General features: G+C 39.0%; 1 protein-coding gene across 1 annotated transcript in view; it reads left to right on the top strand.

Moving 5' to 3' along the window:
• CNTN3 (contactin 3) overlaps positions 1-16,936 on the top strand; it is a 111,929-nt gene that overhangs the window by 18,554 nt on the left and 76,439 nt on the right. The window contains exon 2 of the mRNA XM_063348405.1: positions 11,712-11,846. Within this exon, the coding sequence (XP_063204475.1) occupies positions 11,792-11,846 (55 nt within the window). The 5' untranslated portion in view covers positions 11,712-11,791. The remainder of the gene's footprint in view (positions 1-11,711; positions 11,847-16,936) is intronic.

Raw genomic sequence — 16,936 nt, forward strand, 5'->3', positions numbered from 1 at the left:
CTGGGAAGAGGTGGGGGAGTGTTATATTAAAATAAAAATAATAATTAAAAAAAAGCATTCTGTGGTCTTAATAGTAACTATAAAATGGTTCGATTCTGTTAAACGGTGCACTGTCATGTGCAAGCTAATCAGCCAAACTAATCAACTGAATGTCTGTAATGGCTTTATGATATTCTCTAATGGGTATTATTCTGCTTGCTAGTTCAGTTTAAGTGGTTTGGTTTTTTTTTTTCTGTTGTAATCTCACTTTGGGATTAATATCTCTGCTCTTAGTTTGAAATTCGGCTGAAATGCAGTATTCCAGTTTTCAAGCAATATCTCATAGTTCCTTCTTTAAAAAAAACCACTTTGCATAAAAATATTTGAGCATTTTATTTCTATTCATAAGAGAGGAAAGTCTCTTGGGCTGAATAACTTTTAAAGTGAAGCTTCATAGACATCAATGCAGATTAAGGTGCCTTAGTCTCAAGTAAGAAATAGAAGGGAAAAAAAGTACTGAAATGGGTTCAGCTATAACCATTCAGCTGTGGCTTTGAGCTTTTCTTTCCTTTCACATCAGTGCTCTACGCTGCAGGGGATTATTTTCTTGCATGTGACTTCGAGTAAGATAATCACAGACAGGATAGATTAAGGGTACCTGTGCCCTATCTCCTGAAGCTCAGTTCCTTGCTAAAATTGGTGAATTCTTCTATCTCGCTCCTCCATTCCCAGGCTACAGATATTTCAAAAGAATGAGAAAAAGCTGGCAGGACTGTATATAAAATGTAGATTTCAGGCTTTTTTTTCCTTGCATTGTTTACCTAAATACTCAAAGGATTTATGCCATTTTGCTCTCTTGGTATCTTACTTGTTGGGAATTAATCTTTCTTTTCCAATTAAACAGAGACAATACATCTCCTTAGCCATTGCGTGTCAGCTGTAAACAAGTGCTGTGGCTGGAGCACGTGGGGAAATGGGGCTGGTCCTTCAGCTCGCAGGGTGAGGTCTCAGCGTGGGACTGCAGTGTCACCTTCCCCCAGTGCTGTTTTGTCTGTTATCTTCAGCCATGTAAGGTTTGATGTGAGTTATTCCCTGTGAGTAGTGGCCTTGACATAGAGCACTGTGCATGGCCCAGCGTTATGCTGAGCTTCTCCATTGCTGGAGGAAGTTTGAAGGATGCATTGAGCTTTGGAAGAGAAGACTCTCCAGAGTCCAAAAAACAACAAGTTGTTTTTTTTTGTCAGAATGAGGTTGATGGTTGGACTAGATGAAGCTCGCTTCCAACCTAGGCAATTTTATGATTCTACGAGTAGCCTATTGCTGTTGGCTTCCCCACCCAAACTGCTCTATGTTTTAGCACTGAGTTACGTTTTCAATAAAAATCTCTCCAGCTTGTGCATATTGCTTTAAAGCCTGTTGTACTCAGAGATGTGTGCTGACCTTAAAAACAAGGATTGCTGCTAGTTCAGTGATATATATGACATCTCACCCTTGCCTACTGTGGCAAAAACTGTAGAAGTCTAATAGCTAAAGAAGAAACAACAAAGGATCCCCTGTGTTCACCCACAGGCTTCTTCCTCTGCTGGTCTGGCCGTGAGGCAGAAAACGTGCCCGAGGGGTTCTGTCTCGGGTCAGCTTGCCCATAGGTCATCCCTTCCCCTGGGCTTGCATCTACTTGGGGGGAGGAAAAAGAAACCTGTGTGAGGCTTATGGAAAGAAACTTTTCATTGCTGCTCATGTGAAGCAATGTGTCTCACCAACAGGTCTGCATCAATTTTATGTCAGTTTTGGTCCAGGGAGGTTATCTCGTTGGTATTGGTCAAGAAGAAACAAATGTATAGTGTAATACTGAAATACTAAATTCACACCTATGTGTAAGTGTAGAAATGTGCCTGAGGACCTGTGTAGGCTGCAATTATCTGCCTTAGAGTCATGTAATACAATTGTTTGGGTTTTTGATGTATTGTCCTTTGTAACGACTCCCTGCTAAGTTATGTAAAAAAGCTGAATTAGTGGTTAAAAAACAAACAAACTAACTCAGAAAACCTGGCCATCAGACCTCTGAAGCGTGCGGCAGGAAAGGCTGCCCTTTCTTGCTCTGAATAAATTGGCCAGGAAAGCCTGCATTAAAATGTATTATTAAAGCCTTTATAATATGAAATCTTGGAGACCTTTTCCCTTTAAAAGCAAAGGTGAGCCCAAGTGATTGTGGGAAGCCACAAGCCTGTGGTGGCCTGGAGACAGGAGAGGTGGAGCCCAGGCACTTGGATGCTCCCCTCCTTGAATCTCTCTTAAGAAATTTTTTTTTTTCCCCCCTTGTCCATTGGAAGCAAAGAAGTAACTGTATTGCTCTTTCTGGAAAATCCCTGATTAATGCAATACACAGGGCGTGTTTTAAGTTTTGGTTAAGTGTTTTAGGTAACTAAAGAAAACATGGTCATGCATTGAGGGTTTGTTGCCTGTACTGTAGAATCATAGAATCTATATTATAGAATCATAGAATTGTTTATGTGTATACCAAAAATGCCATTAAAATTGAATAATTTTTCCTGTAAGTACTTGAGCATTAATAGGAGACTTCTGGAGGGAGGAAGGAGAGGGTGAGAGGGAAGGGATTTTTCTACAGTTGTCCATTTAATATACATTGTTAGATTGTTACATATATCTATCTTTTAGATATGTGTATATATAGCTAGCTGTAAATATGTTTGTGTGTATGTATATGTACATAGCTAGAAACATGTTTTCCTGTTTAACCTATAAAACCTATAATCGAGATTTCCAAGCCCGAAGTGACTGTTTAATTTGTCAGCTATAAAGTTATTAGACACAGAATGCTTTATGGTATTTTCCAACGTAAATGACTTTATGATTTTTTTCTAATATGTTGCAGTTCAAATTCTTAGTGTAATGGGATTGAAAAAGTTGAGTTTCTGTACAGTCTGCTGTAGTGAGAGAAAGACTAGAATGTACGTTTTAATACTAAGGGCAGTGATAGTTGTTATAAGAGGCTTTGTAAATCAGAGTAACTTCTTTATCAGTGAAAGGTTGAAAATATCTTCCAGGTAGTTAAATAAATAGAGGGGCCTGTTGGTGTAAATTTGGGTGCTGTCTGGTGTTGAGAGTGTTTCTATGTTGAGTTTTGTGTGCTTTTGAGTTGCAACACCCTAATAGACTGATGTATTGTCAATGATTTTTAAGTGGATTGGCTACATTACTGTTTTGTCTGGTGGCATTTAATGGGCTGTCTATGGTTAGGGTTTTTGTTCTGAGTAATCTTTTGAATCTTTCTGTGTTGGGGGAAGACTTTAGGAAACGCTTGGGGTTTGCGTTGGGTCTTTTGCTTCCGCAAGTTTTTGAAGGCAGTCTGTTGTTACTCTGTGGCATTTCTTTGCTCCCTGGATGCCTCAGTTCAAGTAAGTTGAACTGCCCGAATTCCAGTTTCTGGGATTTGAAGCCTATTCAGAGGTAGGATGAGTGTCACTTGTCCTATACCGTGATTTTATGTAGATACTGCCCTTCTACATGGAAGAAACGTGAAGTATAATGACAAGTTCTGCTTATAAAATGATATTTGAACTAGATGGCATTACTGTGGGCAGCAGGATTATTGGAAATTTACCAGTCTTTAAAATTTTGATGAGGAGGGAGCTACTTACAAATTGCTGTAGGAAACCCTGGGAGCCAGGTCAGAAAACCCTGATCAGTATTCGCAGGGTCCCTGGGTGATGCTCTGCAGAAGGTAGATGTTAATGCCAGCTGGGACAAGGCAAGATGGACAGATCAACTTTGTTCTGGCCAGGGAATATCAAAGTGAAATTATGTATGCAATGGAAAGGGATGAGTTATGTTTGGGCAACCATGCAGGATAAAAGCAGCTTTGGAAATTATGATTTGAAATTATGATTTGTAGGAGATGGAACTATAAAGGTGTTTTGAAAGAAATACTGTATTTGTATCTCAACAGAGACCACTCTCCATACGTTAATACAAAGGCTCCTTATGTGGGAAGGGGGAATGGCTAATAAAAGTAACCCTATGTGCCAAAGGTCAGTCTTACTTTCAGAGATTAAATACTGGCTCATCAGCAACATCTCTTGCCACCCCAAGACTCACCATGCTAATGGTCAGCAAGTAACCCTTGTCAGCCCTGGAGAGATGGTAGTGCAAATGCAGACACTGTAGGCATCTGAGCTATGGAAACAGAAATCAGGTAGTCGGGTCCTCCCCTTTCCCCCCGCTGCAGCTACACAAGATGTAGTTCATCCAACTCTATATTTGATTTTTCCAGTAGCTTTGATTTATTTTTCATAATTCTAGAGCCTTAGATTATTTTGAAGTGATTTGTGACATCTTGTCATCAGGGTTCAAAGAATTTCTGACCCCTGGAAGTACCTGTCTTGGAACGCCTGCTTGAAGGTGATGACCTATATGTGTTATCAAAAGGGTGTCTGAAACTGATAAGTTACAGGGGAGAAGCCTCAGGCATACAAATTATAGGAATAAGGACCTGAAAATAACAGAGGAAATACTTTATTTGTGACAGGTCACTCTTCTGGAAAAAAAATAATAAGGCTTTTTGAAGTTAGTTATTGGTTTGAAATATTGTTATTCCAAGAAAGGAAGAATTAATGGACAGAGCGCGGGTTGTGTCATCAAGGGTGCATTGCAATTTTAACATTACAGTACGTTAATCATAGGGTTTTGAAATGCAAGAGGCTGTTGCACTGACGTTCTGTAGCATGGGTTGGGAAGGCATTTAATAATCTACTGAAGTATAGAGGAATGATCTGTATAATGGTAATAAATGGAGGTATTTAAAGTAGCAGCAGAAGTTAGCTTTTGGCAATTGCTGCTGAGTATGAATTATATATTTTAAATTATAGTAACGCTTGTAGGGAATTTCAAACTTTTCTTTGTGCTAAATAGACAAGATTCCTGATTACTGTAGGTACATAACTTTTGCCAAGAAGTTGCAGCCTGAAAGTCTTCGTGTGCTATAAAAGTGCCCTTTCCTGATTTCAGCACCGAAGATAAGATTTTACTTGGAAACTGGAAAAGCACTTGATGGTAACCAGGGCACACACAGTCTATGCAGATGGACACTGCAGCAAACCTAAAGTCTGCTCCTCGGCTCGAGAGCCATCCCTCGGCAGCAAGGACAGAATCCGCTCTTGCATCCTTATCGGAACCATCCTCTTTTCACTTGAAGTCAAATGCCTTGGCTGATGCCTGTGTGGTTAATATTGTCATAGCAGGTGTTTTGTCTAATAGGTGTCTTAATTCTGTTTATTCTGTGAGTAGAAGTCTTGTTTGTTTTTGATACAAGGAGCTTCTGTAACTAAAACTTTTCAAAATATTATGGAAAGAAAACAAACTATTTTTGTTTTGTTTCTCATAAACCGGTTAATCACAAGCCATGACTGGCTGGACAAAAAAAGCAAACAGTACGGAGATAAGTTTTAAGGTCTCAAGAGTGAACTCTTGTCCAGATCTGTTTTGTCTCATGAACTTTGGTATTTACCAATGTGTGGATGTTTCCTAAGTAATGTAGAAAAGAGAAATATAATTATCTTTTTAATAACTATATTTTGAATTTGGAAAACTAACCTACTCTAGTAGTGTAACACCTTCACTATACTAACACCAAAAATAGGCATAATTTAGTTTTTAGTGACAGTAGCTAAACGTATCATCAAACTTGATTCACTGCGTCCAGATTAAGTCTTCCATGTATGCTGGGTCTGGAGTTACTATTGCTTAAAAGACTTACTAATTTTAAATTGTCTCACATAAGTGATTAAATTGGAAGAATTGGAAGAGATCCTGGTAAACTTAGGGCAAATGCAAAGCTGGCTCTTTTGTGAAGTGTTCCCATGGGTGTCCCAAAATTGATTGAGGTGTGCTGTCACCACAGGTGGTGCAAAGCAAAGACCTCTGGCTAGCTTTAGAGAGGCACTTAGTTTGTTGATACGGAGTTGTGGAAGATGGTGGGCTTAAAATAAAGTAGGATTCCTGAGGACTTTAAGATAAATGTCATTCCTTAATTATTTTCTTTTTGCAACTTCACGGCTTTTGTTGACATGGAATAACTCCCTGTAGTAAAAGGCTTAGCTGAGTTAGTGCTTTCCTTAGTGGTTGTAGCTCTTAAATGGAAGAACTGCAGGTACAGAGGTCAGTAAACCTGTTGGTATATTCAGAGAAGATCTTAATGTAGTGATGAGTAAGAGGTATAAAGTAGAGGTGCTCTGTGACGCTGTAGAAAGATGAGTATACAGGGAGAGCAGGCATTTAATTACTACAAATGTTCTGTGTTGCAATGGGAGAAGGAGGGACCAGCGTAGAGGAAGATGCTCTGTAAACCAGAACCACCCGTGTGGTCCATGCACTGGAGAGATTTAAATCAAGTGCAAAGGTAAAACAGGGGACAGTGGCTGGAAGAGTCAATAAATGCAGTGAGATAAGAAAAGTTGTAATAAAACTCTCCACAGAACAGTTGCTAGTTTTTCTACTTTAAGCTTTTGTAAAATCATTTTGTTTAAAATGATGCTTTTAACTAAGTCTCTGCTAATGACACACTGGAGATTACTTTAATCCTACTTAGTGCTTGGTAATGGTGAAGTTTCTCTAAAACTTTCTTCCTCCTTTTTGCACTTACAGTCCAACTTCATCAGGATGATTTGTCTATTGTTGGTATCCCTGTAGGGAGAGGAAGGCTGAGGAAGAGCCACAGGCAGCCTCACAACTGCTGCCTGCAAAGGCTGCTTCCTAATGAGTGGTGCTACCATGCAGCTGTGGAACAAAGATCTAATGAGACCCCAAAGGACTCAGAGCAACCACGATTTTCCTTGGAGCACCATTTTAAACTTTACTTTGGAACAAGCTACCATATTGCTTAGCAGGTTTTTAACTCTATTCTTTGTCAGTGGTTTTTAGCTTTTAACTGGTAGGTTCTTATTTATTTACAGTCTTTCAGGTGTATTAGAAGTATTTGCATTTCTTTCAGAAGTATGCTGCCAGTACTGTTTCTGTAACACTCAATAGTTTCTCTGCCTTTTGTTTTTTTCAAAGCCTTTCCAATCTCTAACATTAAATTTCTTGGATACCTTAATCTGTAGATTTGCCTGTTGGATGATGTCAGAGTTGAATTAAATATCTACTTCAAGTGACAGATCCCTTCTGAGCTCTCATCTTGAGCTGGCACCATGTCTGTGTCAATGGAACAAATAAAAGATATAAACTTGATTTAAAAATTAAATAAAAAATAAAAAAATTATGGTCAACTGGCATTGGATAGGTCTGCCTTTGACTTGATACTTCCATATGCCTTTAGTCTTGGATTTATCTCAACAGAGACAGATCCCAGTGAACTGGACTGTCTTGGTATCGAAACAAAGTCTAGAAATTAGCTAGTGTGACAGAAAGACCAGCTTGATAAATTATGTGCAAACATAGTGCTCTTACAGATTTTTATTGTATTTTGCATTTTCAAAGCCTATGATCGTAGCATCTTTGAAAGGTTGGGGGTGGTTTTTTGTTGGTGGGTTTTTGTTGGTTTTTTTTTTTTCCTCTGAGCTTGTGTGCTAACTACACACTTTTCTAAAGCATATTTTCATCATGGTGCTCATTCCCATCAGTCTTAGAGTATGGACTGTAAGAGACAGAGGCTTAGTTCAGTGATGTGGAAGGTAAGAGTCCGCCATGTAGGTATTCCTCATTGAAACAAAGCATGCTAGGTAATTTTTCACAGCAAGTAATTTCATTTTGAAGGAAATGAGAAATGGATGTTTTCAGGTTTTTTTTTTTTTTCCCCTCAAACTAGAAATGGGTTTCTTCAAGTTGTTGAGGCGTATTCCACACTAATCAGCACATCTCGTTTTTATGGTGCCCCATGGAGATGAATTTATCATTAACTAGACTGTTAATATCACAATTCATCAAGATGAGTTTGTAATAATTCTTTCCCTTGGAAAAGATATGCTGACCTCTAGTGTCAGTACATCAGTTTATTTTGTGGTTTGTGATCAATACAGAAAAATAAGTTCTCAGTCTCCTGAGTTCCAGGAATTCCTGACTAATTTAGACTCGGTGACGCTGCAAATTCCTCCAGCTCAAACTCAAAGTTTAACTTGAACTTGTCAGCCAGATCTGACAAGTTCCATTTCTATATATAGAAATAAAAATTTCACCTTTGGGGAACTACTGCTTTTTACACTCGGGGCTGGGTAGTAAAAATTACAGTCACTGAATAAAATTACTGACTCTTGAACTTTTCCCAAACTTTCTATCTCTTTCTTGTCTATCACTTGCTATATTATGATCTGAAAGTTCATGGGTTTTGGAAAGCTAATTTTGAAGGAAGAAAAATCAAGTTGATTTTTTTTTATGTGTGCTTTTCATTCCATGTAGTTTGTTTGGCTGGTCGTGTTTTTTCTCACTTATCCTGTGGTTGCCTTCAGCAGACTTCTCAGAGGAGCTCATAAGAGTTTACTTATCTCTGAAAGTCAAATAAATGTATAATAAAGAAATTAAATCTGTTGTTTTTTTCCTGGTGTGTTCGCACCACTTCACAGGTTTCCTTTCTTACTGTTTGAAATATGTTCGTCTTCTCCTGAAACCAGAGCACTATCTAATACTAGGAAGCTTTCTAATTTTAAAAATACAAATATATTTCCTTTTACATATTATACGACTATTGCTCGCTTTTGTTTCTTTACCATTTTTTCCAATCACAGCAGGTGCTGCTTGTCTTTATTCTTTCCGGCCTTTACATACAAAGTGCTGATTTTCTGTGGTGGTAATTGAAGTCCATTTATTTCCAAAAGCACCTCCTTCTGGAAAAGGAGGGGGAGGTAAAATTATTCTTTGCCATTTATATTACATTACTCTTCACTTCAAAGATGTGACATATTTGAAACACTACAATCAAATGGCAAGGAGCTGAGACTTGTTTTTGTAATCTTCCTCTCCTCTTTCTGAGTGTGGATGATCTGAAAAACAACCAGGGTTATCTAGAAGATTGAAGGTGACAAAGATGCTCAACGTTGTCACCTGATTTTGAATCCCTGCATTGGCAGTGAGTAGCTTTCATGCAGATTATTTCCATGTGCTAGATAATAGGAATATGGATATTATGAAAAATAACTCACTGCAACCTGTCAAATATAATGGATTTTAGCCTGTTACCTGTGATGGGGGACTAATTTTCAGATTAATACAATAGCTTTTTTTTTAAAGATTACTGTAAAGCTGAGCTGGAGTGGTGCTCAATACTTGATTCGTGGAGCAATTTCTAAGCAAAAGTCTTACTCTGGTGACAAATACTCACTGAGGGTCTGTAAAAAGCCTAAAATCATCATCTGACTTGGCAGAGGTTACCCTGGTGTCGAAGGGGAGAGCAGGGAGCCTATGGTCAGCAGGGAAAACCTCCTTTTGGCTGCTTGTCTTTAATGGGAAGGCTATTGCTCAACAATGAACTGAGGAAAAACTTTAAGAATTTTATACTTTGGTGTGTGCTTGGTGTTAAATTGGTATGTGTATGAATTTGTATCTTCTTTTGTAAAGAACTGACCTGTTATTGAGCATAAGAATATGTTTATCTGTCTTCAAGCTATGAATTTGAACAGTAATACTTATGTTTTAAAAACGAAATTTGGAGCATTAGGGAATAGATCCTAGATTAGCAAAATCTTACAGGACAGAGAGAAAATAAAGCATTTAAAGTAATTTAAATCTTACAAGGTTAGCTAGCTGGTAACTACCATTCTCTCTTAGATATTCAAATTTATTAAAATACAATGCAGGCAGAGGTTGGGATGTATTTTTGTGATTTTTATACCCACATATAAAACTTTTCAATTTTTTTAGCTTCTACCAAAGCACTTTTTTTCTGGCCTGAAATTGATATCATGTTCTGCTTTGCCTAGAGTACTTAAAGAACAAAATCAAATTAATTTAGCTTTTCCATCTTTTTTTTCTTCCTTGTAAGACTGCAAGAAAGCTGACATATGAGTGACCTATTTTAGTATTCCTACTCTACCTCCTCCCCTTCCTTCCCTTCCAGCTATCCTCACTTCTCAGGGCAAACGTTACTGTTACAAAACCACTGGTTTCCAAGGGCTAGGATGGTCATGCTTAGGCAGGATTTAGCATTGCAGCCCAAAACAGGGGGTATCCTGAGACACTCCTGTGCCAGGGTGGAGTGGCACTGGCACAGCTGTGGCTTCTGCCTTGCCCGTGGCCATCAGGTCCTCGAGCAGCATGGCTGGGGCTGTGTCCTGGATGGGGGTTTGGTTGTCCTGCTGCTGGTCTGTGGCTGTCCATGGATAACCTTCCTATCCATGGATAAAGGCTTTGCAGATGGCCTTTGGAAACACAGGGCAGGGAATGACCAATATGTATTGCTTGATAAAAAGGTGAGGTTTTGGTTTTGCTTATTTTCTGTCGTAGAAAAGGGGGCGGGGGGGGCGCAAAGAGAAAGCAATGCCTCTGACAGTACGGAGGAGAGGATGCTGCTGTCAGCTGATAGCTGATACCCTGCGTGAGCCAGGATCGTGGGATGTGAAAAGATACGGATCTTGTGGCAAAGGGCCATGCAGTGTTTTTTTTTTTTTTGGGAGATTAAATTCTCCTAGCAAATCACAGGGTGGGGATGTGTCAGAGGGGACCATCTGTATCGTCTCTTCTGGCGTGTTTAGCTTGAAATTCACACACCTGATTTACAGAAGCATTAACAATTTTCAACTGTAAAGTTAAATAGAGTCCACATGGAAAAAACAAGTTCAGACGTCTCAGATTTGGCCCCTCAGAATTAATGGTTGCTTTCTTGACCTTAATATTTCTGTGTATTGATCTGTAGACTAATTCCAGAAGGAGCCATTCGGTCTGGTCTCTGTACTGCAGAACCTCCGGTCTTGCCCAGCTGCCCTTCCTCTGCAGAAAGTGGAGGCCATGGAAGTGACACAAACAAAATATGAAGACCACAGATGTCATACAACTTCAGACAACTTACTGTAAAGCTCTTTTTTTAGGAAAAAAAAAATAGAAGTAAAATGACAATGTCATACCCAGGCTAGTAGATCTTGGCAAACCATTTATCTGCCCAGTAACAAAGATAGAAATGGAAGCTGGCAAATCATTTCATAGCATCTCATTACACCTGATGCACTTGAGTGTGATGTGCTCACTGGTGTGTTTTTTGGTTGCTAGATTTTCCTCTTTAGACTTCTGCAATGCTGTTATGCTTATCAAGTGCAGATCTAGTATGGAAAACAAACAAACAAGAAAAAAGGAATTGGTTAGACATGGCTTTAATTAAATCGGTTACTGCACATGTTCAGATTGTTGCTAGCACAGTGCAAACAAGGCAAGTGTAATGCAAGCTGTTCTTGTAACAAATGCATTAGGCCACTGTACTTCGGGTATGATTGTACCTCGTGTACTCTCTCATCCTTTAAAACTGCTGTTTCTTACAAATAAACAAATGCTGGAGGTTGGTGAGAAGTAGGAACCACGAAATCAGCCTACCTGTCAGCTCTGCTCCTACTGCACACCTCATATACATACCTAAATGTGATACATGTATGTACCTTTCTTTTGAAGGTCAAGTCATAGGAAAGAGGAGGAACCACAGAGGATCTGGCAACTTTGTATTTATTCAAAAGTGCATTAACAAGGAAGCCGGTTGTCAGGGATCATCACAGGATTCAATTTTATGTTTGTTCTTTTAACAGGCTAAACCTTACCACCTGGAAGACTAAACATACAGTTCACCTGAGACTGAACCAGAATTACTGAATTTAGGTGACTGAAGATGCTGCTGCTGTGGAAACAGCTGTTCCTGGTGTCATTTGTTGGCTGTCTCGGAGGTAACAATATACAGTAATCTCTAACTTCCAGTTTAGAGCTACGCATAAGTCTCTATAGTCCAGTTTTGAACTGCACTTGAATAGACCCACAGAGGCTCTGAAATGCAAATGTCACATGGAATTTAGAAACCAAGCATGCAATACATATCTTAAATAATACAAAATCTTAACAGAAAAAGAATGAAAGTAACCTTTTTCCTCCAAAGTTACTATTTAGGGCTGTGCTTTCAAAGCCAGCAGAAGATATTTGCATGCATCAAGGATGTTATTAGTAATGCATGCATTGTGGTATGCTGATTTAATAGCTGCAATATGAATTTTCCTTTAAGTGGAAACTTCAAATTCTTGCTGTTACTAGTGATGATTGCTGCTGCTTTTGTCAAACCTTTGTTTACTTTAGAATCGGTTTATTCCTGAGGAGTAGCACTAGGTTATCACTGCACCAGTTCAGCAGTTCAGAGGTTTGCTTTTCCTACGCCACCAGACAATATCCCAGCTAATTCTCAGTGTTTGGAACTTGGGCTGCTTTTCAGGTCTTCTCTCTCCCGCCTCTTAAGCTCTTCTGAGTAATTTTCCTTTACCTTATCGAGGTCAATGCTTATAGCGGCAGCAGCAGAAGTCCCGCGCTCTTCTTGGAGATCTTTGTTCAGCATGCATTCAGCTTGAGCATCCCTAGTAATGCCAGGGTGCGTGTGAGGCAGAGATGAGGCTCCTGTTTTTGTCCTCAGGGGTTGACTCTTGGTGATTTTGGTGCATGTTGGCATCACCAGGGTTGCAAAGGGCAGGCACAGCTGATAGTGCCTAAATTACTGGTGTGCATGCCCTACAGAATGGTCAGCGCTACTTTGGGAAGGAGGATAGCATATATGCATGTGCTTTAATTGAAACATGTACGTCAAATGGTTTATAGCATGGGTCTGTTGTGAATGGATGTGTTTCTTTGCAACAACTGTAAAGCAGGGATGGATAGAGAGAGACCTTGATGCTGTGGCTTGCCTATGCAGTCACCCATCTGTGATTGCTTATGCTGATAGTGCAGTGTGTGCTGTGCCAGCCTCCTCTCTCATCCCCCATCCTCCTGTAACCGGTGCTTATGTTCTGGCAGCCCTCAGGAGGATTGAATTCCTGCATGAGGTGCACTGAAAAAATAGCTGTGAGTAAGGTATGTGGATTTAGCTTTATACAGGGATTCAGAAGGCCGTGATTTGCTTTTGCCTTAGTCAAAAACTTTAAAGAAAGTGAAGCCATGTTGTTAAACCAGTCTGTAAAATGAAAGGTGCCAATATTGTCTCTGCCAAATCCAAACATTTTTCTACAGAAAAAGAAAATCCTGAGAGACTTAAAAATATAAATTATTTTTCCTGCAGGACTACTTTACAGATTGCTTTCTGAAAGAGGTCTTGGGCATTTCTGACACTGAAACAATCATACAAGACTTAGACAGAATTACTGGTTGAAATAAGAGGGGCTTTGCTTTTCTCCCCTTTAAACTGCTCGGAGCAAAGCTACCTTTTTAATAATATTCTTGAGTAGATACCATCTTGCTGCTGGGTCCGTGCTTTACCAGTGTCAGTCTGGCCCATACCACTACTGTGGTATAAGCCATGTAAATAAGTGTGACTCCCAAAACAGCGAGGGAGAACGAAGCAGGGAGCTGTTTCCCTACAGGAGGATTAGGCGTAGTGTTTCGTGGCATTGCTCGATGCTGCGCTTGCACTTCCAGCTCTTCCGTTTTGGCAGCAAATGCGTGCGGCAGCGATGCTGCATGGGGCAGGAGGGTGAAGTTCAGAGCATCCTGCATTAGCTGGAAAGTGGAGCATTTCCTCCAGACTCTGCCTCTCTTTTGGGCATCTGGAAATACCTGAAGTTGAAAATGTGGTTTTAGTCTTAAAATGGCTTGAAGGATGTAAGTCCACTCTCTGCAATGCCTACTGCTAAGTCTGTATTATCTTTGAGGAATTACTTGTAAGGGCGATTAGCCACTACCACATCTGAATTGGCAAAATTTGACATTATAAATGTCAGAAAAATGACTTCTTGTTGCAGAATGTGTGTATGGACTTATGAATCTCATATGTAACTCTGGGTTTCTGATTACTGTTCAGTACAGTTGTGATTCAAATGAGATATATTATTTGCTAGTTAAAAGATAGACTAAGCCAAATCATTTTTTAAAAGTGATTAGTTGATGTAATGGAGGATACTGTGGTGGGGGAAAAAAGAGGTAAAATCCAACCATTAAAAGTTATTAGCTACCTAAATGTTTTGCAAAGTGTAGTCTCACTGGTTTTGATTTCCTGCATTGCAATACTTAAATGTATGAATAATTTTCATGCAATAAATCACTTGCATTGGTGACTGGCATCATGCATATTATTCATAGTAGAATGAATCAATTTCATTATGTTCAGAGTTATGTTAAACGAGTATTGAAGCTAAAAAAAAAAAAAAGCCTAGTTTTTAGTCTGTTAAAAATTATTTCTTCCTCAAAGGTTTTTCAGTTGATATAAGGTAAGAAAGATAGGGACTAATAACTGTATCTTGCTATAGTTTTGTGTTACATTTATACAATTTAATAGTTATCCTTTGAATCGTAATAAATATCTGAGATACATCTAGTACAAGAGCAGAAGGCTAAAACATCCCAATACTTCATTCATAGATAACATGCAGTAAAATGTTCTTTTGAAAAACAACACTCATTTTACCCTTATTGAAGTTGAATCTTTTTAAATTGCAAAGCATGCAAATCTTCTGGATTGATGTGTTGAATTCAAATACGCTCTTTTTTAAGTAGGAAAAAAAACCTTTGAGGTAACACATAAGGTAACATTCAGACCAAGGAGGGTCGCTGACTCTGAAGTAGCAGAGGGTTCTCCTGGTCTCCCAGGCACTGCTGGTGTTTTATAACATGAGCAGTAATGTGGAGAAAGCTGTAAACATCACCGGTTGGAGTCCTGCAAATAAATACTTGGAGCATGAGCTGCAACATCTGTAGAGCTATTGGTGTGACACCCTCAAAGCTCCTCTCAGATCACTCTGGCCTTGGCAGTGGTTTGTGTGGAGAAGTACATAACCTCCTTCTACAAGGATGAAAGATTTCTCACCCATCTGTTGAAGGACTTTTTTATCCTTTAATCTTTCTTACATTTTTATTTCATGTCATCTCAGTTCTTTTGGGTCATATTTAAAAGCAACTTAGATGAAAGCAGGTTTTGTTTTTACTGCCTATGAAGAAGGTAACCTTAAGGATTCAGGATGAATGGGAAGGTTTCTTATGTTAAACCATATTAACACCAGGTCTACCAAATGACTTGCTGGAAAAAAATCTAATAATAGATGTGTGTTTATATGCAAATGTTACCGCAGAAAGAGACACAGTATGAAAGGGATGATGTTCACTGCAAATTTGTCGATTCACATCTCTCAAAGTTCAATATTTTCAATAGTCAAGTTGGCGTTGACTGTCATTGAGTTTGCTAATAGAGAAATGTTTGTCATTCAGCTAATTACTCTACTAGTAAAATACTTAGTTTCCAAAGACCATTGCAGTAACAAGGAAAACGTTGCTTGTATTTTAAAGTGCAAATTATTATGGCCTTGTAAGACTCTTCTCTTCCCGTGTGTATCCTGTTAGCCCCTCTTTGCATGTTTTTCAGTTCATCTCCCTTCAATTAGGATATGTCCTAAATGTCAGTTTAGTAGCCATGGGGAGCTGGCAGAATGGAGAACCATCAAGAAGTCAAGCAATACGCTGTTTTTCACATTGCGAAATGCCAGATGATTTGATGGAGCAGGGTTGCTTGGAAGCCTGGAGTACCCATAATTGGTATATATCCCTGACTTAACATGGTTATATTGCAGTCATTGAGAATGTTGTTTGGAGTTAGTCAGCACTTGCAGAGACAAGAGTTTGAGCCAGGCATAACTTGCTGAACAGCCTGAATTGAGCATTTCCAGTTGCCTAACCCATCTCATCAGCTCCGCAGGTCTCCATCCTGACATACATTTCTACTGTTTGGAGGCTGGGCATGCGTTTGATGCTAACATTATCTGTTTGCTTCAATTGCTTGAATGTTATTGGTAGACCTTTGGAACGGTGTGCTTCTAAAATCCGCTTGGGAATCCTGTAGGTGAGTTTATTTCAAGATGGATTTTAGTAAGAGCACACTGTGAATGTAAAACAAGTTGTTAAACAGTTCTGAGAGTTAACCTATCGCTAACATAGATCCACAGATATTCTGGCTCTATAGAAAGCAATATTTTTGTGCTCTGCTTATAAGCAAAAAGACAGTTCTTTCAAGACTTGTCTGCAGTTCAATGTTATGAAATAACATCACAGCTACAGAAATGGAGATGCTGCTGATCTTGGCTTATAAACCTTGACACTCTCTGTCCTTACAGATAATGTATTTCAAACTAGTTCCCTTAGTGCAGTGTCCTATATTGAATTGCTTTTTGTTTATCCTATGTGAATCTTCACAGTTCATCAAAGTGGGGATGTAAGCGTATCTAATGAAAAAAAAAAATAAAAGGCCCTTGGGTTTTTGTTTATTGATGTATGCTGATATCTGTATGACTAATGATCCTGCGGTCTGTTTGTCCATTTACCGAAGGGAGCAAAAAGATGATTATTTGGCATTAAATATACATATATGGAGTTTCAAAACATCTACCTTGTTAGGAAAGGAACTTCAAAACACATACTTTACTGTTACTATGTTTAAATTACTCCAAAGAACAACTTCAAAGATAAAAATGAATAAAATATGCAAACCAACACGAACAGTTAAAGAGCAAAACTAAGCTGTGATCTGTGGTGAAGTCATGAATTGATTTCAGCTGTGTTACAACTTCTCCTGACTCTTGTATCTACTTCCACCCCTCCCAAGTGACACAGCTGATTCCAGATCCTCTTTTGGTGAACTGGACAGCAGTTCCCTCATTTCCAGAACATGGGAGGATCAGTGAGCTGCAGACTGTGATGTGCTGCTATTGCAGTGACTGGTCAATATGATGAACATCTCAGATAATTAAGGTAAACACCTATCACATAAGGGTGTAAACTGCTTCTCTGCAGTTTGCATGGC

Source organism: Chroicocephalus ridibundus, chromosome 10, assembly GCF_963924245.1.
Source record: "Chroicocephalus ridibundus chromosome 10, bChrRid1.1, whole genome shotgun sequence".
Taxonomy (NCBI): domain Eukaryota; kingdom Metazoa; phylum Chordata; class Aves; order Charadriiformes; family Laridae; genus Chroicocephalus; species Chroicocephalus ridibundus.